This window comes from Lissotriton helveticus, chromosome 7 (assembly GCF_964261635.1).
Source record: "Lissotriton helveticus chromosome 7, aLisHel1.1, whole genome shotgun sequence".
In the NCBI taxonomy this organism is placed as follows: Eukaryota; Metazoa; Chordata; class Amphibia; order Caudata; family Salamandridae; genus Lissotriton; species Lissotriton helveticus.
In genome coordinates, this window is record NC_136068.1 from 544,197,672 (window position 1) to 544,223,217 (window position 25,546).

Consider the following 25,546-nt stretch of genomic DNA (forward strand, 5'->3'; position numbering starts at 1 on the left):
TCAAAAGTAAGCCTGGAGTCACCATATGTAGCACCGACAGTTACAACCTAAACGGGAGTGTTCTTGGCATTCAGTGAGCAAACACAAGTGTAAGGGCCACAGGAAATACTTGTTACAAGCATTTCTCAGCTACTCGACTGCCATGGACTCCAAGGAACTTCACTGTTACATTGATGTCCTTAGCGCACACACACTATAAATTTAATCCCATGTAGGCATGGCTCTCAAAAGTTGATTGAGTCAACAGAACCTAAAGAATAGGCAATGATGGGAAGGTCATAAGCAGGATATCGGAAAGACAATTATGACTAAGCTGAGTGTTCACTTTAAACGTGTGCGTGTTGTCTCTTGGCTGGAGTGTCAACTATTTGCATGTGACAGTTGCAATTCTAAGGTCTGATCTTTTTGGCGAAAGTCCTAGACAGTAGAATGTGCTACCCCCAAAGAGCCTGTATGGTCTCGCCCTTCTCATGAGGAGTGTGATGGAGCTTACGATGAAGCAAAAATACTGTTACTTGAAAATTAGGTGTTTCATCAACAGCAAATTCAAAGTAAAACTATTTTTTTCCTTGTGTTCCACTCATTTGGGCATGAATATTTTGTGGCATCTGATGAGCCAGGTGGTTATAAAGTAACATTTACAGCAGAAGTCAGAAGAATTCCAAAAATAAAAAAACTCTCCGAGATCCTCAATACCTTTCAAATGGTCAAACTTTTATTGCGCAAGAGTCTACCACAAAACACAACTTTATTCAAAGCAGAAACATTTCAATTGCTGCATATTTATGCAAACAATTAATTTACCTACAAACTAACTGGTGAATTCTGGAATTCCTTCTCATTTTGAGCAGCAGAACTCATACTACTTTTCAAACATATGCACTTGGAATCACATGGCTTTAGTTGTACAACAGTTTCATTGAAAATAGAAGAGGGATGTGGCGCATATTTGGCATTCTCCCAACTTTACTCAATCTTCACAGAATTGCTGGCAGGACTCTTGAATATGGATGGGGCCTTAATATAAAGAAACAGGATCTAAAAGAAAGTGCAGCTATATTGAAAGGATCTGGTCTGCCTTGCACTGGCAACAAAGAAAGAACAGTTTGAACTATCAGCCGATGCTGCCTATGCTGACCGAGGTATCATGCCTGGGAGAGGGGCTTCAAACTTGCAAGCAGGCCTCCAGTTTATTACAAAACACAGATTGACTCTTGTAGCACCTTCCCCGGATGTCACATGGTAGGGGCAGGCTATCGTGTGTGATATCTGACTTGTATGAATGTATGGGATTTAATTTGGACAGCAAATGCTAGCCTTGAGAAGGGTAGACTTTTGTGTCTACCTCAGTTTTAGTTCTGTTAGGGAGGCAGTAATATGGGAAGCACTGGTGCTGCAAACAGAAATGAATGAAGTAGAATTTTGTTTTGCAGCAGAAACGTTTTTGGGATACATACCTAAGCAGGGGGAAAAAGTTAAAAGCAGTGAAGCACGTAATGCAGTTAATGGTGTTATCCAGCGAAAGACAGAAATGGACTACCGGTGCTTCCCCTTTGCCTCACACCTGTGTTGTCTTCCTGGGTAGACATCCTAGCGCTCCCTGCTCATACTAATGGCATATGATGAGAGCCTCATGCTTTCTCACTTTAGCATCTACAGAGGGCTGGAAATAGGGAAATAGTTTTGTAAAAGGGAAGAATGAGAAGGTATGTAGAAGGGACATGTCGTCGGCATTGAGGAAGGAGATATGTCTGTTTTCAAAGTCAACAAATATACCAATCTTCTGTGGTCTGCAAGTCAAAGGCAACACTCTGGGGGGATATTCTAAGGTTTCATAGGTCTTTCCTCCCTTGAGCTGCAAAGCGTAATTGGTGCCAAACTGTAGGGCGCCCTTACCGCTTAGCAAGGGCTCTGGGACCACACCCAGAATCCATGCAGAAGACTTCCCCACATCGACCTCCCAGTAGTGTTTCCCCGAGGTGAAGCCTTCAGTTCCCAGTACAGCTACCTCTTTGGCAAAGCTCTTCAATGAGCAACAACTTGACTGCAGTTGGCCAATAGTGGACAGATGTTGATCACGGGTTCTGTATTGCACACTGGTTCTATCTTCTGATAGGACAAGATCATCATGGGCGGTTTCATGGTCCAGAGTCAGCAGTGAAGGAGCTGAGGAAATAAAAATACCATGTGAAACAAAGCAGCTTTACAATCCAAGTCTAAAGATTTTCAGTTACATTGTGTCATTTTTCTAAATTACTATCTTACTCTTTGTAATGGCAGGGTTATTGTGCTCTAACACTTTAATTTGAAGCATAAAAACATGGATATCCTCTGGTTGAGTTGTGCAGTAGGTTCTGATTTTTCAGAATGACTTACCTCCAGCGGTGATGGCATGGGCTTGTGAAAGGTCACAATCTAGACAGATCGTTACCCCTTTAATGCAATTTCCAATCACCAAAAGGGTGCCAGACTCATTGCCACCCAATTTGAGTTCTAGTAGTTAGCTCTGTCCTGTGAACACATTTTCTGATAGAGAATTCTAACCGCAGATTCTTCACCTCTCAATATTCCCCAGGTGTCACAATGGATTTGGAAAATCTTGAGATGTACCTGTGTGCGTCGGGAGGTGGCATCGTTCAACCCTGCATCGGCTGCGTGGGAAGTGATGTTGTGGTGCCTCTATAGACACCATCCCAGTGCACTGAGATCAGTTCCTTTCATTCCGTGCCAACAGTTCAAATCTGGACAGCTACCTGGGTCATTTTTCAAACAACTTTTTTTTAAGCTTTTGTCAAAATTTTTGAGCTTTCCTCCCAGTGTGCTAGGACACTATGTTCCCTGCAAAACCTTCAGGGTTCAAGCCTTGTGGGGACTGCCACACCCAGATGTGTGTGCCTGCTCCCCACTCGGTTTCTCTCTGGTGCCTGGGGTTGGGACACAAATTCCAAGACCTGCGATTCTCGAGTGGGTGATGAAGCTCTCAGAGCAGTGTCTGCGGTTGATCATCTTCAGACTCCTAGACCTCCTTGCCGAAGTCTGGTAAGTCCAAAAAGCACAAGAAGAAGAAGTTGAAGCACTCTTCGGATTAACCTTTTTGACATTATGCTTCCAGGCCCACTTCCACGTTCCACCTGCGGAGCCAGCACCAGAGTAACGCCCGCCCAACTGAAGGAACTTAATGCCATACATGTCATTTTTGGCCACAGCTGAGAGGTTCCCCTGCTGGGTTACCGTCAGCGGGTTTGCCCTCGATGCCAACTGGCCCCTCTGGATCTGCCCCCAGATCCAGACCGATGGCACAATGGATGCATCCATCCCTTCTAGCCCAATCCCCTGCGCCGCTCAACAGCAAGTCATTCTGATGACTCTGATGACAACAACTCTGATGACAACATTCCGTCCATCATCTTGTGTGTTTTGCTGTTCACCCTATGTGGGAAGTGTATGCCCAGATGTGGGTCCCGTGCTCACTATGCCACTGGAGTCAAGCTATCTTGCTGATGAAGGCTGATAGCCAGAAACCGGTCCTAGGATGCTTGATTCCGGTCCAGGGAAGATATGGCTTGGCAGTTTGGTCTGGACTGTTCCCATGAGGCACAGGCTCAAGACTGATTTGCATATAGCCATGTCTGAACTGGGGTGGCTTGGTGAGCAAAATAACGACAGATTAAAGCCAGATCTGTGACTGGGGGTGAATGTTTTGCCATTGTGCAACATTCCGTCCATCATCTTGTGTGTTTTGCTGTTCACCCTATGTGGGAAGGGTATGCCCAGACGTGGGTCCTGTGCTCACTATGCCACTAGAGTCAATGTATCCTGGCTGATGAAGGCTGATAGCCAGAAACCGGTCCTAGGATGCTTGATTCCGGTCCAGGGAAGACATGGCTTGGCAGTTCGGTCTGGACTGTTCCCATGAGGCACAGGGTCAAGACTGATTTGCATATGGCCATGTCTGAACTGGGATGGCTTGGTGAGCAAAATAACGATGGATTAAACCCAGATCTGTGACTGGGGGTGAATGTTTTGCCATTGTGCAACATTATGTCCATCATCTTGTGTGTTTTACTTTTAGAAGTTGGCATTTCTGTGTACTGTGTGTCTGCCTGCCTTATGTGAATTGCATGTCTGGCTTGTGATTGACAGGGGCTGGATGGTGTGGGTGGCTCCAGGAGCCAGGATGACTCTGCCCAGTGGCGAATAGGGAGATCTGCATGTAGATGAGTGGGAGGAGTTTTAGATGGGACCTGAATAGGGCTGTACCTTCCCTCCACAATGCTGGCTCCGCCCCCTGTGGTACGTCTGAGCACCTAGCCCCCACCTGACAAAGGAGAGAGGAGCTGAGCACAACAAAGTGCTTAAAAGCTCCCCCAATCCAGTTGCATCTGGTTTTTCCCCAAGCCCTGTGTTGTGAGAAAGGGAAAAGTGGAATGAATGAAGGGGCTCTGACCCCATGAAAATGTGCTTTTGCTGTGCTGGTCCTGACGCTGGGGGCTGCTGCTGCTGGGCTCCAGGAGGAACCGCCACAAGGGACTGCCACCCTGTTGGAGGGCCCTGTGTGCTGGTCTGCCTGAGCCCAGCCTTGTGCCCCCCCTGAACTTTGCCTTTTTTTTGGAAGGGCGCTTTGCTCTTCATTTGCTGGGAAAAGCACTCCATTTCTTGCCTTGGACTTTTCTCATCCTAGGAGCGCGTGGCGCTACTGACTTGTGCTGAAAAACGAGCGGTAGCCCACCCCGCATCGGTGCCTTCATAGCGGGTGCCTACCCCGCTTTGTGTGCTTGAGAAAGAGGAGCCACCATTGTATTTGATTTGACCGAAGGCGGGAGCCCACCCCGTGCTTTGGTACACTAGAAGCCACAACAAAGTCACCGCCGCGGGCCGATTGTTAAAACCCAACCCGGAAGCCAGGCAGAGCGTGCCTGACTCCGGGCGGGTCCAAACTCGGAAGCAGCAGGCCGGCCTGCCGGAGAGGCCACCCGCGCCTTGCAGGCTCCCCGCGAAGTCCCGGTCCCTGAAAGGAGGGCCCGGGTGAAGGAGGATATCGCCGCAGCCGTCTGGGAGTAAGGCGGAGGGGGCCTGAGGCACATTGTCAGTGTCTGCCCCCGCCGCATGTCAGCCCCGCGCCGCCGCGCTTGAGAAAAGGAGACTGAGAGCCGCAACAGAGAAGCCCCGGTGAGTGGGGCTCAAAGGGGGCATTCTTGTAGAAGGACTATGGTGGCACCTCGACGGAGGTTCAGTTCTGTAGTTTCCACACGGCCTACTCACAGTAAGCGCTGAGGTGCTGTGTTAAAGGGGATGAGAGGGAGGTGCACGCCCCTCTGTGCCAGTAACTTGATGTCTACGGTGCTGATGCTGTCCTAATGTAAAGGCAGCTGCGCGCGAGGATTCCCACCTGATTTCTGTACCAGCCTCCCTGGAGACAAAGTCCCGGTGAGTGGGGCTCCCCAAATGTTTTAGGTGACGCCCAAGGGATGTGGGCCTGATTGCTGCAACGTGCGGAGTTCCGGCGAGAGGGACCTGTAAAAGGTACTTTTGGAGCAAGCGCTGATTTCTTCTGGGGGCATATTGTTTCCAAAGCCCCAGTGGGGGTTCAGGAGCACCACAGTGCCAGCCCCCTATTTCCTTGGAGGCATTTTTCATTTAGAGTCCCAGACAGGGGCTCAGGGGGCATGCTGGTGCCCGTGCTCATTGTAACTGCGGCCCAGCACTTAGTGGGCAGCTGCAATGTTTAGGTTGTGCACCGGCACACTTTGTTTTCGCTGCTTTTGCAGCCAGCCCTGACTTTGCTGGACATAGGGCGCAGAACTCTTAGTTGGGGCATAAGAACAATTGTTACTTACCTGTAAACGGTGGTTCTTCAGTATTAGTGTCTTTCATATATTCAGATGCTTGAATATACCCCGTCGTCGAAGTGGGAGCCCCAGGGTAAATAAATTAGCAATAAAACCAAATATATATGTTTATAAAAACATAAATACCTACATTCTAAAACCATAAATACTTATAAGTACCAAGGTTAGCATTAACACATCGGAATACATTAGAAGAAAAAAGCCCTTTCATAGAATATCCGTGTCATTATGTTAGTCCAAACTACAGCCAATCAGGCGCAAGCACCCCTCTAGAACCTTCTCCTCAAAGGCTCAGCCCCTCAGATTTTCAAAGCACAAGAGTGACAAAAGAGTCTAGGAGGAGACGCGAGCCTCTGAGGGGAGGTGGGTGGGTCCCATGTGAATCTATGAAAGACACCAATACTGGAGAACCACCGTTTACAGTAACAATGGTTCTTCTCCAGTATTGGGGTGTCTTTCATAGATTCACATGCTTGAATAGAATAGTGAGCAGTAATAGCTTGCCGCAAGGCAAAAATAGCAGTGCATTAGAATACAATGCAAAGAAATAACATACTGCTGCCAGACAGATAATAGTACCCATACAGGCGGAGGGAAGGAAAGAGGATCACCTTATTTAAAAAGATTACGAAGCACCGCTTGGCCCACTGCTGTATCAGCTTCATTGATCGTCTCAAGGCAGTAGTGCTTTGTGAAAGTGTGCCTCCTGGACCACGTGACTGCTCGACATATTTGGTGAACCGGCAAAACAGCAAACAGGGCAGTAGAGGATGACATCGCCCTGGTGGAATGAGCTCTCACTGTAGATTGAAGAGGCTTGCCGGCCTTCTGATGACAGAATGAGATTGCTGAGGAAATCCAACGTGCAATAGTTGGCTTGGTAACAGAACGCCCCTTGCACATGCGTCCATAAGCAACAAACAGTTGATCAGACCTATGAAAGGGCGCTGTCCTGTCGATGTAGAATTTAAGGCATCTTTTTCACGTTCAATGAATGCAAACGTTGCTCCGCCGGAGATTGGGGATTAGCGAAGAAAGTCTTTAAGAACACTGGTTCATTGAGGTGAAAATCAGTTGGCACCTTAGGCATGAATGCCGGGTTGGTGCGAAGTACAACACTGTCGGATTTAAATTGAAGGAAAGGAGCCTGAATGGTAAAGGCGTGGATACCACTCACGCGACGTGAGGAGGTCAAGGCAAGAAGAAGGGCCACCTTCCAGGTCAAAAACTTCAAATCCGCTTTGTGGAAGGGCTCAAAAGGCGCATTCATCAATTGCGCCAAAACAACATTGAGATGCCAGGTAGGAGGAGGACGCCGAATGCCCGGGAACATCCTGAACAGCCCCTTGAAAAACTGCCGAATGACTCTTGAAGAGTTGAGAGAGGAAGACCCATCATGCCGAAAACGAGATATTGCCGCTAGGAAGACCTTCAAAGTGGAGTGGGAAAGTCCTGATTGAGCCAATTGCAGAAAGAACGGCAGAAGCTGAGCAGGACAGGAGTGCCCGGGATGGATGTTGGCAGATGCACACCAGTGACAGAACCTTTTCCACTTTAGCTTGTAAGTCTTTACTGTGGACGGAGCTTTCGCATTGGCAAGAACGTCTCTACATGCTGGTGAAATATTCATGTGGGCAAATTCAAGGTGCTCAGGTTCCAGGCCGATAATTTGAGAGAGGAGGGGTCCGGATGACAGATCTGACCCTTGTCCATTGTGAGGAGATCCGCTCGAGGACGAAGGAGGATGGGTTCGCACTGTGAGAGAAGCAGCAGTTCCGAGAACCACGCTTGTCGAAGCCATCTGGGAGCGATCAGGAGAATGTGGCACGGCTGTCTCCACATTTTTCACAACACTCGAGGAACCAGCGGAATCGGCGGAAAAGGGTAGGCGAATAGATTGCACCAGTTCATCTAAAGGGTATTCCCGCATGACCCTTCATGGGGAAGCCAGCTTGCATAAGACGGTTCACAGGGCTTGCAAAAAGATCCATGTTTGGGCAACCCCACAGCCGAAAGATGAAGTCCAGAGTCGGCTGATGCAACTCCCACCCGTGGGTCGAGGACGCGGACCTGCTGAGGGAATCCGCTAGGATGTTGGAGATGCCTGGTAGGTGAACCGCTGTCAGGGTAATTTGGTGATGGAGTGCCCAGTCCCAGATGCTCTGTGCCAGCTGAGAAAGGAGCGGTGACTTGGTGCCGCCCTGTTTGTTTACATAGTGCATACTGGTGGTATTGTCGGTTTGAGTGAGCACTGATTCTCCCTGGAGCAGAAGATGGAAAGACTCGAGCGCCTGGAAAATGGCCATTAGTTCCAGTCTGTTGATGTGCCAGGAACGTTGAGACAGGGTTCACTTGCCCTTTATGAATAGCCCCTGAAAATGTGCGCCCCAGCTTTCCAGGGAGGCATCTGTGGTAAGGTAGAGCTCCAGAGCGAAGGTTAGGAAAGAAGTACCGGCAGCGATGTTTGACGGTTGAGCCCACCATTGGAGAGCGGACCTCATCCGAGCGGTCACCAGTACCAGATCGTTGAAAGAGCCGGTGACCTGACGCCACTGTTTGTCCAATTCCTCTTGAATTGGGTGACTCTTGAGCCTGCAATTTGGGATCAGGGAGATGCAGGAGGACGCCATCCTGAGAAAAGATTTCAATTCACGAACTGAAACGGACTCTTTTGAACGGATGAGAGCCACTAGGCGTAGAATCCGCAGCCGACGCTCGTGAGACACGAATGCCTTCGCCAGCGAAGTATTCCTTCTCGGTGTTGACGGACAGACCGAGGGAGTGGAATAGAGTCTGACAGAATCGAGTGTCCAGAGACGCCTGATGACGAGATTGTGACTTGATGAGACAGTCGTCCAGGTGGATGTACCATGTTACTCCGCATACTTTTACTCCGCATACCGTTACAACGCGACTTTTACAACGCATACCATTACAACGCATAGCGCTTTGGGGTGCTGGATAGTGGTAAGTATAATTTACTATTCTAACTCCAGTCCCCGTGGACCCTAGGGAAGGTGTTGGATAGTAAATTATACTTATTCCCTATCCTAGAGCGCCCCCCAGCGCAATGCGTTGTAATGGTATGCGGAGTAAAAGTCGCGTTGTAATGGTAGTGCGGAGTAAAAGATGCGTTGTAACGGGTGTATACCCGTCCAGGTAGGGAAAGATTTGAACGCCCTTCAAATGTAGATATGCCACCATGGAAGCCAGGACTTTCATTAAGACGCAAGGGGCGGAGTGAAGGCCAAAAGGCAGAACCTTGAATTGAAAGTCTCAGCGCCCTACCCGGGAGCGCAAGTACTTCCGGTGTCTTGGAAGTATTGGCACGTGGAAATAAGCGTCCTGGAGATCGATGGTGGTCATGAAATCGTCCTTCGAGAGCAGGCGGAGAAATTACACGAGCTTGAGCTTGCGGAAGGATTGGCACTTCAGGTACTTGTTTAGGGTTCTTAAGTCGAGGATCGGAGACCATTCGCCGGACTTCTTGAGGACGAGGAAAAAACGGGAAAAGAATCCCATCCCCTTCTGAGACTTGGAAACCACTTTGATGGCACCTTTCTGAATCATGAGTCGAATCTGTTGAAAGAGCTCCTTGAGGTGAGCCGGAGGTGGACCAGTTGGAAGAGTGTTTGGGGGGAACTTGACAAACTCTAAAGCATGGCCTTTTGATACAATGTCCAGCACCCAACGGTCCGAGGTGATTGAAGACCAATTGGAAAAGAAAAGGGAGATTCGACCTCCAACTTTGAGCAGGGAAGGCAAGTCATTGCTTCTTAGAAGCGGAGCCTCTGTAGGAAGACTTTCCTCTGTAGGACTTGGAAGACTGTTGTCGATAGGACTGCTGTGACTGGGAGGAATATCTCTGATTTCCTTGGCCGTAGGAGCGGTACTGGTTGGATCCGCCGCGAAAAGAAGAGGAGGTGCTGCGTCCGCGCGCACCACGGAAAGGTTGCTTGCAAAACTGCAAAGTGCCTAGGGCACGAGCCGTCTCTGTGTCCTTTTTGATTGTTTGAAGTGCGTCGTCCACATGCTGGCCAAAGAGCAATTTGCCGTCATAGGGCATGTTGAGGATTTTTGCCTGAACCTCCTGGTGAAAAGAGGTGGAACGAAGCCAGCCCTGATGACGTAAAACGGCTTCCCCTGCAAGATGCCGAAAACCAGTGCACGCAATGTCCACAGAGCACTCGATAATCTCTGATGACGCTCTCTCTCCCTCCTGAAGAATCTTGAGAGCCTCTGCTCTGGAGGGCTCAGGAATGAGGTCGATAAAAGAGGACATATCCGACCACATCTGGCGGTCGTAGCGCCCCAGAATGGCCAGAGAATTTGCAGCCCTCATGGTGGTAGGAGCCATAGTGGAAAATTTTCGTCCAATGGCATCAAGACAACGTCCCTCACAGTCAGAAGGAGCGGTAATAGGAGAAGACGGATTCCTGGAACGGCGCTGTGCGGCCTGGGTGACCACGGAATCGGGTTTAGGCTGCATACCAGGCAAGCTGGAGAACCCTGGGGCGCCCTATATTTCTTCTCCAAACGAGGAAGAAGCGCCGGAATACAAGTTGGCATCTGCATCAGTTTGACACCCTCATTCCAAATGAAGTCAATTATGGGCACTGTCCGGACCTGTTTAAAAGGTTGACTCTTGAAATCATAAAGAAAACAGTCCTCATTCTTCAGAACCACAGGGAATTTAAAGCGCAGCGCCGCTCGTTCCATAAGTTGGTGAAATCCAGCTATATCCACAGGAGGGGAAGCCCCTGGACCCAAAGGTGGCGGCGACTGTGTCTGGATCTGATAATCGTCCCAATCCGACATGTTCCCATCATCATCATCAACTTCGCCGTCTTCCCGATTTGGGCGAACGTCATCATCCTCATAAACAGTTGCATGGACCTGAATAGAGGTTGTAGATGGTGCAGATGGCACAGATTGCTCTGGCAGTGCAGTAGAGGGAGAGGAGCCACTGTAGTTGCAGGCACCCTAGGTTGAGGAGACCCCTGGTGAGACGGTGGAAATCGTCTATTATAATCCTCCAACATGTATTGGAGATTAGAAATGAGGGAGAGCGGTATTTGCGCTGTGGGAACCTGGGTTCCTCCTCATGGAAGTAAGGATCTTCCTGATCGTCCTCATAGTCCTGACACTTAATAACCAGTTCCGAAGGGCTTCGAGCTGCCCGGAATCTATCATCTTCCTCCTCATCAGAACCAGAGTCATGCTCCGAACCTGTGGCAAAAAGAGGTGATGGAGGCTGAGAGTGACGTGGAATCGGAAGCTGATCCAAAGGCACATGTCGACGTTGGTGCAGAGGGTCAACAGCAGGAGCCCCAGAACTGGATGAAGAAATTGGCACCAGAGGCAATGATGTGAAGGTAGACGTCGACGACAGTAACACCTCTCGACGGGACAACGACCGTCGACGAAGCCGACGACGGCGAGACCACAGCCGTCGACGATGAAGCCGCTGTCGACGGAACCACCGTCGACGGAGCCGCCACCGACGAAACAGTCGTCGACGGAGCACCCGCCGACGAAGAGGCTCTCTTCACAGAAGGCGTCGACGAAGATCTTGATGTCGACGAGGAGATCGGAATCGTCGATGAGACAGATTTAAAGCTCACACACAGCATCGTCGACACTGACGACGTAGCCGCCGTCGACGACCCGTGGCACAAGTCGTCGTCACTGTCGTCAGAGAGCTAGAGAAGGCAGATTTCATCATCGGAACGACCGTCGACGATTTAGCACGTTTTTTAGTGAAAACATGCATAGAAGGAGCCGTGGAAGCCTAAGAGTCAGTTCTCGAGGGCGTAGACGTAGCAGGAAGAGGTGGAGACGCAGCAGGAGCCTTCTGGAGTTGAAGTTTCCTCTTCTTTAGGAATGGAGATGTCAAATCCTGCACACTGCTACGATTAGAAGTGGCTATAAACACACCTGACGCAAGGCTTTCTGCATCAGAAAGAGGTGAATCCTTATCCTTCAACCTCTGCAACCACAGGAGGAGACGCCTCTCCCTGTCCTTAAGGGTTTTGGTTGAGAAAGTCCTGCAAATTTTACATTTGCCTACCTCATGCTCTGGATAGAGGCAGTAAATACACTTCTTGTGAGGGTCCTCTGAGAAGAGCCGCAATTTCCCACAAGAAGCACAGGGACGAAACAAAGACTTCTTACTTGAAGACATCCCAAAAACTGTAGAAATCCACAAGGAAGTTGAAAACTGAGCAGAGCTCAGGGAGACTCCCTTCACACGACATGCGGTAGAAAATCTGAGGGCTGAGCCTCTGAGGAGAAGGTTCTAGAGGGGTGCTTGCGCCTGATTGGCTGTAGTTGGACTAACATAATGACATAGATATGCTATGAAAGTGCTTTTTTCTTCTAATGTATGCCTATGTGTTAACGCTAACCTTGGTACTTATAAGTATTTATGGTTTTAGAATGTATGTAATTATGTTTTTATATACATATATTTTTGGTTTTATTGCTAATTTATTTACAGTGGGGCTCCAACTTCAACGACGGGGAATATTCAAGCATGTGAATCTATGAAAGACACCCCAATACTGGAGAACGTAGCTTGCGCCGGATGTGATGCTGATTGCATAATATGCTTATTGTTGCTGGCTATAATAGTGAGTACAGTGTTAGCCAGTAGTTACTGGTTGTGCGATACATTTACTATTGGTGCTACAATTACTGGTTGTGTTCTACGTCTATGATAAACTTTACATTTGCTAATTTCTACTAAGTGATGATTCTGACAGTGGTCCATGTGGCCCTGTCATGTGTATATAATCCCCTGTGAATATTGCCACTGCCAGTTGGCACAGTGAACATTGTGTGATTATGATCTAATGTGTTTATTGTAATACAAAGGCTATTTTTATATATAATCTTGTGTGGAGTTCCTTTTGTGGTGAGCCTAATGTGTTGCTGCTGTGTGTGTGTGTTGCGCAAACGCTTTACACATTGCCTGGGGGATAAGCCTGACTGCTCGTGCCAAGCTACCAAGGGGGTGAGCAGGGGATATCTTGGCGTGTAACTCCCTTGCCCTGACTAGAGTGGTGGTCTCTGCCTGGCTTTGGCGCAAGCCTTAGCCAACCAGAGATCCCATTTCTAACAACCGACAACAACACCGCCATGTAGTATTGCAACAAACAGGGCGGGGTTGTGGACCCTGTGCCAGGAGGCTCTGTGCCTTTGGACAAAGCTAGAGAGTCAGGATATTTTCCTGGCTGTAAAACACCTGCAGTGATCTATGAACGCCGTGGCAGACATCTCAGCCGTTGATGCTTTGCGGATCACAAATGGTGTCTACATCCGGAGGTGGTGCAAGGTCTAGTACCAGATTGGTGAGAACCCTGGCTCGGTCTAGTCACCTCCAACAAAAAAGCACATTGTCAGCACTTCTGCACACTAGAGTTTCAGAAGCAGTTCTCGCTCATAGACTCCTAGAGTAGGACTTGGAGCTTCTGTATGCCTTTACGCCAATACTCTCTTGCAAGAGTTCGTGATAACTTTGGCATGAGAGGTATTGGCGTAGAGGAGCTCCAAGTTCGACTACAGGAGGAACGCGTATATGAATGAGAGCCGAAGTCATCCTGGTGGCTAGGAGCTTTGGGCACAGACAGTATGGTATACAGAACGTCTGAGCACGAGCAACCTTCCTCCTACAAGGCTTCCCCTTCAGGTGGATCTGCTATCACAGCAGCAGGGTAGATTCCTAAACCAGAGCTTGTGCACACTCCACCTTCATGCACAGAAATTGAGTGGTGACAGTTGAAGGTTTTCGATTGCCCTCCCAAAGTTTGTGATGTAATCTTGGCATCTAGGCGTCTCTCTACTAAAACTGTCTGAGCCGGCCGTTGGGATAAGTTTGTGGCTTGGTGTTCCTCATGCCATGTGGGCTCCCTTTCTGCCTCTTGCAGCTGCCAAATCAACCATCCCTGTTTAAGTCACCCATTGTGACTTGGTTTTTTAAAGTTTTATAACATTTATTCCTGCCTACTCCCTGTTAGACTTGTCAGCCCTTTGGGTGGTCCCTCCTTTTATTATTTATTTTTGTCCCCTTTTTGACCCTCAAACCTTTTATTTTTGATGTCCACAGGAATTTTTCAAGTGTTGACTTTGGGGTTAGGAGCTCTTTGCCCTCATAGTTTTTTTTTTCCTGAGGTTCAGGTGCCTTCCTGACTGAATTTACAAGACACACAAAATGGTGGTCAGTAACTGCCATAACTGTCACTTCAGGAGCAGGGGCCCATAGGGTAACACAGAGAGACTCTAGAACCTTCTGGCCTATTCTGGACCCTTAAGGCTAGGGGTATAAAAGGCCAGAACCTGGGCGGCCATTTTGTGTGGACACAGAACCAGTCGGAGTGCAGGCTGTGGGGATAGAGGGTTAGGAAGCTCAGAGGGTTGACTTCTTGTTAGAGGGTTGCTGCCTTACTGCTGCCACTGCCCCCTTCCCTACAGATCTGGCCCTGCTGTATGACCTCCTTCTTGTACCTGATTGGGGTCTCCCGACGTGTTAGGAGGAATTGACCTCTAGTCTTAGAATGGACCTCTGAGGAGAAGGAAGGGGTAGAGTGGTCGAGCTGAATTGGGACTTCCGACCCACTATCTCTGGCAAGGGAGTCAATTGCAGGCCCTTGGAGCTTTGAGAAAACAAGGCCTGGACCGAGAGAATTATTCAGCCTAAACCTTACCCAGGCCTTTCTGGACACTGCCCACGTAGTCTGGGCTCCATCGGTTGCCTTCGTGTGGTGGAGAAAGTGGTTTCCGCCCCCCTCCTTGTCACGCTCCTGGGTTGAGGGCATAGCCGCTGTGTGAGGGGGAGATAGCCTGGCCGAGGACCCGGAGCCGGCGATAAACAAGATCCCTGTTCGCACTGTGGGGCGAACGATAGATGGTAGAGCTGGATTGAGGAAACGCTGTTCCCCTTGCGCAGGCTCACTGAGCACCGTCCAAGATTGTCAGGGGGCGGAGTGGCCTTAGAGACCCAATCACTTGAGGGCGGAACTGACAGAGTGCATTGCCGTCGCCGTGAGAAGGAGGGCGGCCCTGCGCCTCAGATGCTGTTCCTTTGCGCAGGCCCAGTGTGCGGCTTGTGAAGGGGGCGTTCGTGTGAGGAGACGCAGAGACGCGATCCCGACGGCTCAACACGGAACACCCAAAGCTGGCGGTGAGGTTTGCTAGTGGACTCCTGGTGAAGCTGAGTGAAGTGAGAAAGCGGTGATCTGCTAAAACAAGTAAGCAGGTTCTGTGGTAAAGGCGGGGGAGTCCGAGAATAGAAACCTACATTCCCAGCCTTAGAGACTGGATGGCCCGGAGGAAATAAATCGGAGCTGCGGGGCTGAGCTAAGGAGATAATCTTTGGAGGGCACTAGAGACTTGATCGGAGTACCTAACAACTGAGCGTTTTGGCAGACCAGACTGTGAAGAGCCTTGGTGTAACAAAACCTGTAATTCGATGCCAGATATAGGTTAAATCAACTAGCGCTCAACTAAATGAGATGGGGGGGGGGGGTCTTCAATCCGACTGATGCTTTGATGTACTGGTTCGAGTTAAAATGAAATGTCTTCTAAGTGAACCTCACATAATACAACCAGTGAACGCCTAAAAAGAGAATCCAAGTGTAGATGATAACCCTTTGGTTCTTGGAAACATTGTACAGGAAAGCCTTCTCTTATAAGTGCAAACCGTTGTTGTAAGAGGTGTAGAATCTGAGAATTAAGACAGTGCATCGTAATGTAAAAATCATTGTTGGAAGTTTGAAATGCTAAAGGGTTGCTGAACTAAGTACTAGTGAATGTGTAAAACATAAGAGACAAAGCACAGTGGTGTTACAGGGTACGATTAAGAGAAAGGTCAAAATGCTTAGTGTATTAAACTGTTGAACTACTGTAGGAGGAAACTTAACAAAAGAGTTTTATAAAACAGCCCGTATTTTTCTAAACTGGTGTGGTGTCCTTATTTTTGAATGGATGGACGTTATGTCATTGGAGGGTGTGGCGCAAAATTAACCCATGTACCTTTAGGATAAGCCTACCTACTTTGTGCCAAGCTACCCTATGTAGACTGGTAACCCCAGGTCCAACACTCCCTTTGTGAATCCCCAATGGAATCTTAATGTGGTCCTTACTGTTCTTATATGTTCTCCCTTTGAGCCCATGCATAGCTCATCTATGCGGCTCTTGATCATCAAAACAGTGCTCCTGGTGGCCATTACATCAACCAGAAAGTTAGTGAGTTTCAGTGCTCTGTCGGTCCACCCTCCATACCCCAACGTTTTCAATGACAAACTAGTTCTTCAGAAACATGCCTCTTTCTTCCTGTAAGTGCTTTCTACGCTCCACCTCATCCATCCATGCAGAAGGAGAGAATTTATTGTATGGACACTACAAAAGCTGTTTTTCTTACATTGATGTAAAGAAAGATTGTCGGATGGAAAATCAACTTTTTATTGAGTTCACCAGAGTGAAGATGGGCGAGGCTGAGCAGAAAGGAACCACCTCCAGATGGATTAGTACTCTGCATAAAAATCTGATAAGCACTGTGGAAGCAACCTGCTGAGGGTTTGCAGGCTCACTCCACCAGGGCTGGCGTGGAACTAGTCACAAAAGAAACTTATGTTAGCATGCCGGGGTGGCGCCTATATACGCATCACAATGTCTCTTCGGAGGCAAAGCCAAACACCACCTATCGGCACGCAGAGGTACTGATCAGGATTTTCCAGATCTAGTCTACCCCAGGATAATATCCTAAAGTTAGGAATCTGCAGTTAGATAGTCTCTACCATAAAAAGTGCTACTGAAGGTAAGTTGCTTGTAAAATATTTCTGTGAATGAGGCAGGGCAAGTTGTGTCTCAATCATGGTAACTTTCACTTGAATGCATGAAAACAGAATTACTTGGTCTATGAGTTTTTCTGTTTTAAAATATTATGTATTAGAGGTGGGAGCTGTATCTCTGCAGGTAACATCGACATAGCACTCCATGCAAAAATGCCTTTTTGCATTGCTAGTAACTGTGTATCCTTTCTTTTCCGACTAATTCTCCTACAGCACACCCAAGATATGGAATGACCTCTCTTAACACATTAGAGCCTCCTACATTCTTGAGTTCTGCAACAGGCTTAAGACCTGGCTCTTTGTATAAGCACCTTAGGGACCACAAACCTACACACCTACCCTAGCGACTAGATACTCTTTCGGGCGATTAGTCCACTATACAAAGCAATATAACATAACCGGTATGGAATTTTGTACCCCCTCAAAAAATGATCAACAAAATTTCACCAAAAGCAAGGGCTGACTGGTGTTTTTTTGTTTTCTGAATAATAGATCAGAGGGCTCATTGGTGATTTCTTGTTTGCTGAGTAAGTTCGAAATCTTTTTGAAAAAACTAATAATGTTGCTCTTCAATACATTATGTATATGTATATGTATGTATATATATATATATATATATATATATATGTATGTATATATATATATATATATATATATATATATATATATATATATATATATATATATATATATATATATATATATTCACTGAAAAAACCATAGGTTATAGACCATATATAGTTAGGAATTAGCATTTACAAAACCTTGAAAATTCACTGAAAAAACCATAGGTTATAGACCATATATAGTTAGGAATTAGCATTTAAAAAACCTTATTTTACTCACACAAAACCATTGAAATTCCATATATAGTTAGTTGCACTAACTATATATCGCGCACCCGCAATCCACTGCTGATCATGTCACATATTACATCATTCATGACATGGTCAGTGACATCACTGATGACATCACTGATGACATCTCAAATGACATCACTGATGACATCACTGATGACATCTCAAATGACATCACTGATGACATCACTGATGACATCTCAAATGACATCACTGATGACATCACTGATGACAACCTCCAGTGACTGTATGTTTCTGTAAAGTTAAAATATGTCTTACATATTGAAGAATGAGTGGATGTATAAGTGTCTGGATGAAGGATTTAGTAGGTGCGTGACTGACTGTATGAGTGAGTGATTAAATGTGTCTCACTGAATGCATGGGTTAGTGACTAAACTGTCTTAATTTGTGCATCATTATGTCTGTTGTGATGTAAACTGCTGCATGTGTTGATCATTAGCTATACGAGAGGCTATATGTGTTATTAATTGGTTGCCCAAGTATTTCTATGGGAGATTGAGTTTGTGTGGGGGTGGCTGGAAGGTGTGTGACTCTGTGCATAGATGTGTGAGCAGTTTATTCACTAGGTGTATGAGTTCAAGAGTGCATGTGGAAACAGCTACATGGGCAGTTGACTGTGTGCATGAGTGTATTGATGAGTGAATGGATATCTCAATGCTACATGTCATAGTAAGTACATATGTAAAACACAGTACATGTGAGAGTTGGCATATATAAATAACTGTGCATGAGAGCCACTGGATGAGTGAGTGGTTGTATCGATCATTGTGAACTTGTATCAGGGATTGTATAAGAGAGTAAATATGTGTTAGTATATGTTTCAATAAGTAAGGTGTGTATAACTGTATAGTTGAAGAAATGGAGGTGAGATTGTTTCTTTGCATGACTGACTGGGTGTGTGAGTAACTCCATGGATGAGTGGCAGTGTGTGAGTGTCTGTATACACTGAGTGTATCTAAGGTTATATTAGAGTCTGAAGAGGTTTATCGTATTAGCACAAGAATGATGTAAAATGAGACGTCATCAGTGATGTCATCAGTGATGTCATTTGAGATGTCATCAGTGATGTCACTGACCATGTCATGAATGATGTAATATGTGACATGATCAGCAGTGGATTGCGGGTGCGCGATATATAGTTAGTGCAACTAACTATATATGGAATTTCAATGGTTTTGTGTGAGTAAAATAAGGTTTTTTAAATGCTAATTCCTAACTATATATGGTCTATAACCTATGGTTTTTTCAGTGAATTTTCAAGGTTTTGTAAATGCTAATTCCTAACTATATATGGTCTATAACCTATGGTTTTTTCAGTGAATTTCAATGGTTTTTTAATAGCAAATATCATAAGCTGTCGAATGTCAAGTACGTGGTAAGTAAAAACATTTTCGTGTTTATGCACACTGATCTGCTTTGAATGCTGCCCCCACCCCTCATTTCTATTAGGAGTACTCTCTCTTTGCAGATAGTGAAGGGTAGTTAACGCAGGCCTTTGCCCCCGTTGTAATCCGTCGTGCCTGCTTCTCTCTCCATTTGATTGATTGTTCTCTTTGGTTCATTCTCTATTTACAAACAAGCACAGAGTCGCAATACTCTGTTTAGTCTTTGCAGATAGCGAAAAATCGTGTAAAAAAACAAAAGGAATCGAGCAAAATCAGTAGGCCACTAATGGGATCTCTTTTTGACCTCCCTAAAATAGAAACATTAGGAACAACCTGTTGATAATACCAATGTGTATGTACATAAGCGGCGTTCATTTGTGTTCACAGTACCCCTTGTTGATTGTTTGAATCGATTATTGAATTGTTCGAAGTTGGTTCTCTTAAGAATCTTCTCTGCCTGCAAACGAGGAAGAATAGGAATATTCTCTCTCCCTTTGCAGATAGTGAAGGGTAGGTAACGCAAACCTTTAACACGTCGTGCCTATTTCGTTCCTCATTGATTGATTGTTTCCCCAAACATTGACTGTTTTGGAATTGGTTCTTTTTGGAGGTATTCCCTGTTTGCAAATATACGTAGGAAAATCTTTGCAAATAGTGAAAGGGTACGTAATGTGGACCTTTCTCCCCCGTTGTAATCTGTCATGCCTATCTACTCCCCACTGATTGAAGCACCTGTTTCACCCGGACCATTTACTAGAGATACGTCATCTGGCCCGACCAGAGAGCACCCCTAGTGAAAAGGACATATGCAATAATAACGAAGTGATCACTGTATCCTGTTAACAGAAACTTTAGCATGAAACAACCTGGAAAGAAAAGAATAGGAAAACGAAAATCAGTAGGCCACTGATGAACATGAACTTTTATTAAACAACGAACAAAGAAACGATAACATAACGTAATGATAAAACCTATTAATGTCCTAGAAACAAGAAAACGTTAGAAATATGCCAGTGGTGAGAGACCAGAAAAACAGTAAGAGAAACCAAATCACCCCTCGCTGTCCCACCGCCTGCCACGCCAAAAAAATCGATAGACTAGGGAAAATGCAAGTCAGTAGAACATCCGCCCCCACTCTGGAAACTTCCAAGGTGGGGCAGGGTTGCGGCTACGCCCAGCCGGGAGCAGCCCATATAAGGCGGGTCCTGCTGCCACGCCTCGGCCAGGAGATCCTAACGTAGGGTGTAGCCGGGGGAGAGGACGAGGCCAGCGGGACCCGGCCAGGGGATTGCCTTTACAACGCTGAAGAGTTGCAGGGGGGGGAATGTCTCCTCGACCCTCCCCTCTCTCTCCCAGTCCGGCCGCGGTGGCCCTTGAGAGTTTCAGGTAGTCCCGCCACATGCTCTTCCGGTCCGGCCACCAACGGTCGGGGGGCCGAGGCCGACGGGATCCGGCTGCAGCCGATAAACCAAGGAACCCGTTCATGGGGCCAGAGCCAGGGGCGTCCGGCCGACATCCACCGGAAGCCCGGCCCAAAGACGGACGGGACATTTTTTCTTTTCTCCTTCGTAATAGCAGCGGCAACACGCCAGGCACCACTTCTTTCTTCAAAAATGGCTTTGACAACACTGGGGGGGATGTCTTGCACATGCCTCCGACCCCCCCCCCGTCCTCATCGCCACCGGCCATAACAAATGTCAAGCGGGGCGCCGTGGGGTGCACTGGGAGGGAGAGACGGTGCGAACAGGCCTCTCCCGCCTCCTCAGGTGAAGGCTTCCCAGCTGCACCCTCAGCGCTCCAGGCGCCCCGAAAAGGGTTCGTCCACTGTGGCGATGCTGCATCGTCTCGCCCGGCAGGGTGGAGCCCGTCCGCTCATGTGACCCCGCGATCGCCGGTAGCTGCCGAACTCTCAAAATGGCGATCGACCTGGCAAGAGCGGGCCCAGCATGAAGAAATGGCCCGGTCACTGGTTGACTCCACCACCGTAGTCCTCCACGACCTTGAAGATTCTACAGGAGCCGCGGGAGTCTCCGACCCCCGATGGGGAATGACTGCCATGATCGCCCGTGGAGTGACGTAACTGTATCCGCGGGACGTCGGCGCTCCCATGCTGGCGCCAGCCTCACTTTGAATTACTAGAATCCTGCAGACCTCAGTTCCGGTGAAAGCACAGTGTGACCCGGTAGGAAAAATTGTTGCACCCCCTCCCCTTTTGAAGTGATAGTTCAAACCACCGATCCTTTCCTTTGCCCTTTTAACGGAACTTTGGACTGCCTCCCCCTCTTTTACATTTTCTAGAGAAAACAAAACATTAACCACTACATTACCATAGCAGTTGACACCAGAACTGTTTTCAAATTGAAAACCAACAACATCTTCAACAGAATCCTTTTTGTTTCTGCTGTGACCCTGCTACAGCACAGGCATTGTCCCCAGCAGTAATTCTGCAATGCCGGTAAGAATAGCTGTGGTGCCTACTGGACTCACTCACCCCCGCGGCGCCCCACGCCGTTATTTGCTGGGCGGCAACTTACTAGACATCACTTTCGTGCCATCTAGATTTCAGCGCGTTCTGCTGCCTTGGAACTATTCGCACAACAGACTGCTACTGACGACCCACCCCCAGGCAACATCTTCTGAATTTTCATAATTTGAAAAGAAATTGCCACGGTCTCTTCGTTGTTTAAATGTTTTTTTTTATTTATTTTTTTATAAATTTTCTCCCCCATTTTTTCCGTAAATTACATTACAGTATATACAGTACAGAATTTTCTTACAATTATACAGTCATACAATCAAAGCCATGAAAAAAGAAAAAAAACGAGACCTAAAGAAGTACAACACAATAATTCCAAACAAAGAGTGTTCCTGAAAAAATGAGCACAGAAACCCAATTCACGTCTTGCTATTCTTCCACTCTTCTATGGGGCGCCATATCTTCCCCCCCAGTATTCTTGCCCTTTTGCCTTTCCTATCATAAATGGCTTTCTCCAGATTGTATATATGCAGTAGCCTAGCCATCCAGATATGAAATAGTGGTGCAGATTTATCTTTCCAGGCTTTCGCAATAATTAATCTGTACACTGCTGTGGCCAAAAATACGAATTCGGGATAGTTGTTATTATCGCCTATGCTAATTCCTAATATTATCAGCTCGTCTGTGAGTTTTACCTTCAAGCTTAAAGATTTCACCAAGAACTCCTCTATTGCAATTTTTAGTGTGCATAACTGAGGGCACTGGCAGAACATATGCGTAATATTAGCATTCGTTGCGTCACACCGTGGACAAGTTATACCAGTGTTGCCCCCCCATTGTGCTATTCTGGCTGGTGTGTGATATAACGAAAAAATAGTTTTATAATGTTGTGTTTGCAGTGTAGCAGAACAAAGTATAGTTCTTCCAAAGTCTAAGGAGGCTTGCAAAGCTTCCGGGTGAGCCCCAACTTGCTCAATCCATTTCTTACTAAATTTCTCCCTGTCATCGGCTTTATATTCCTGTAATTCTATGTACAATTGTCTGATTGAACCCCGTAGACCACTCCCTAGGTATTCCATAATCCTACAACTTGACATACCTGCTGGTCCCCCCTTTTTTAGATGGAAGTAGCTTCTTATTTGTAGGTATTTAAAGAAATTATTTCCAGGTATTTCAAATCTATGTTGGATATCTTGAAATAACAAAAAATCCCCTTCCCCATCCATCAAATCGCCTATTTTCTTAACCCCTTTGTCATTCCAGGTTTTCATTGTGTTATCCCAAAAAATTTCTGTTGGTAAATCAGCATTTAGGTATAGCCTCAGATATCTGTTAAATCTGCCTAGCCCTACTCTTTTCATAATAACCCTCCAAATTTTATATACTGCCTCCAGGGTTTTAAATCTAGTATGCTTAAAATATGTAAACTCTACTGTATTAACCAAGGCACCGACCGCTACTGACCATTGTTCCTTCTTTTTTCCTAAAAATGTTTAAATGTTTTTACTGTTTTTGTTTTGTTGTATATATTTATATGTTATTAAAGTTTTATATTCCTACTACTTTGTTGGAGTGCTATATATTTTTAATGTGACACATAATTGTAAAAACTTTGATGTACAAAGAGTCATTCCTAGAATCTTCCGCTTCAGGCTCGGTCCCCTCCCCAATCACAATACAGGATGGTTTTCAGATAGTAGGAACACGTGTGGTGTGACGGATCTCATCGGGTGTGGGCCTTGATCTACTATAACTCCTTTGAAGAGGGGTGATTCTTTACAGCTGGAGCCATAAACTACATCTGCAGGGCTAGCTGATAGCCTGGACAATCGGACACAAAGGAAGAGGAGTGTCAGAGGGTGCGGTAGTGAATAGGGCGAAAGGGAGGTGTCGGGCGGGCACAGAGTGTGATTCTCAGGGAAGAGCAGCGCAGATGGGCGGAGGTTTATTGCCCATGCATAAGACAGAGAGCGGGGGTGACCAGTGCCTGGGGAAGATGCTTGCGAGGGTGGGGAGCCATGCTACGAATCGACAGCGTGCAGAGAGTGGGTCTGGTCAAGGCATCTAAAATGGCTGCCGTGCACGACAAAAGTGTGGCATTTCAAAAAAGGCAAGATGACGCAGACAATGTTTTTCAACACTTCCTCATTTCCTTCGAATCGAACGTTAACAGACGTTGGTGCATATTACCAAAGTTAAGCGATATTTATCGCTAACGATGCTTACCAACAAATTTTTTACCGCTAAGCATCGTCAGAAATTATCGAAGATAAACCTTGCTATTATCAAGGTTTATCGCAAATGCGATAAAAAACGGCCGCAATGCATGAATATCGCTAAAAAGTCAGCGATATTCATGCATTACCGAGCTAATGCTCTTAGCCATGTTATCCACCTCCCATTGGATAACATGGCTAAGAACTGCTCAGGGCAGGTGTTACTTTTTGGAGATATTCGCGCTTAGCGCGAATATCTCCAAAAGTTGGTAATAGGAGATATATATCTTGCATGTTGTAATGCAAATTATTGTGGTATATGGAACTCATACCATAATCTCTCAGGAAAGCAGAAACTGATCCTTTTGGGACCGCCTGAGAAGCCCTAGGGGGTGAGGGGTACTCTACTTTGCCCCCTTTTCACGTTCCAAACTATTTTATTTTACTCTCTTCTGTAATTACACAAAATAGCAGCGATAAGATGCATCAGAGACACACAGTGAGAGAAAGGAGGCCGGAGATGAAGAAGAGATGTCAAATACACATTGGAGATAATATAGTGGGAGAAGGGAAGTAAATATGAGTAAACTTACCATGTAACATAAAAATGTTGCACTCTATACTATAAGTCTCATTTTATACTACAATCACTTCGCTACAACCTCATAAATTAAAAATAAAAATGAATAATGTCTCAAACAATTTTTGATTTCTAAATATAAATTTATTCTTCAGAATTTTCTAAATTTGAAAGAACTAGTAACATGTCCTCATCAGCAATTTCCTCTTCAATCATCTCATCTGGAATCTCCTCATTAAAAGTCTGCAATGATGATTCTTGTAACTCTATGGTCTCCAAACATTCGATAAATTCGCCATCAACAGATTGATCAAAAAAATCATTCAAGTCATCTCCTCCTTGTGACAATATTTCATTATTGGTGCTGTCAATTTCAATCAATGTAGTGGAATCATTCAAGTCATCTCCTCCTTGTGACAATATTTCATTATTGGTGCTGTCTATTTCAATCAATGTAGTGGAATCATTCAAGTCATCTCCTCGTGACAATATTTCATTATTGGTGCTCTCAATTTCAATCAATGTAGTGGAATCATTCAAGTCATCTCCTCCTTGTGACAATATTTCATTATTGGTGCTGTCAATTTCAATCAATCTAATGAAATCATACAAGTCATCTCCTCCTTGTGACAATATTTCATTATTGGTGCTCTCAATTTCAATCAATGTAGTGGACAATGCAAAAGAAATTGCCACGGTCTCTTCATTGTGAGCCATTTTATTTTGAAATTGCTTGCTGTAAATTGCAGAAAAAAATAATCACTTTCATTTATCGTTTTTAGTAATACATAATATAAAACTAACTTTATCAAGTATTTAGTATAACAGAAGGACTGCAAATAAATAACAGAAAACATTTTTCAAATTATCTTCAAGTGTACAACATAGTTCCCCTTACAAATTAACAACTCACCTTTTTAAAAGTAGGAGAAGTGTTAGTACTGTGTAAATCAAACACCAGAAATTCACCACCAAAAATTCCTCACAAATGTACCTCAGACAGTAGTATCACAAAATGGCTGTGGTTTCCTCTCATTTGAGATATATACATAACCAATTAACTTTCATCACACACAAATACAAAACCAAAGTAACATTTTAATTGGTTCTAAATTTCAACACTTTCAAATGTGTTTTCCCCATGCAATTTTCCATAGGACATTTACATACGTCTACAGCCTGAATGGCTGAACGGAATTACACCAAACTTGGCAAAATGGTACATCAAACCTAAGAGGTCAGGAAGGATCTACTATGCCCCCTTATGGTCATTTGCCCCTTCGCTTTGGCCTCCTCTTGTCTCTCGCTCCTA

At 46.0% G+C, this 25,546-nt stretch overlaps 1 protein-coding gene across 1 annotated transcript in view; it reads right to left on the reverse strand.

Moving 5' to 3' along the window:
• Positions 1–686: 686 nt before the first annotated feature.
• LOC144768730 (zinc-binding protein A33-like) overlaps positions 687–25,546 on the reverse strand; it is a 271,971-nt gene continuing 247,111 nt past the window's right edge. Inside the window, exon 7 of the mRNA XM_078652609.1 lies at positions 687–2,166. Within this exon, the coding sequence (XP_078508735.1) occupies positions 1,610–2,166 (557 nt within the window). The 3' untranslated portion in view covers positions 687–1,609. The remainder of the gene's footprint in view (positions 2,167–25,546) is intronic.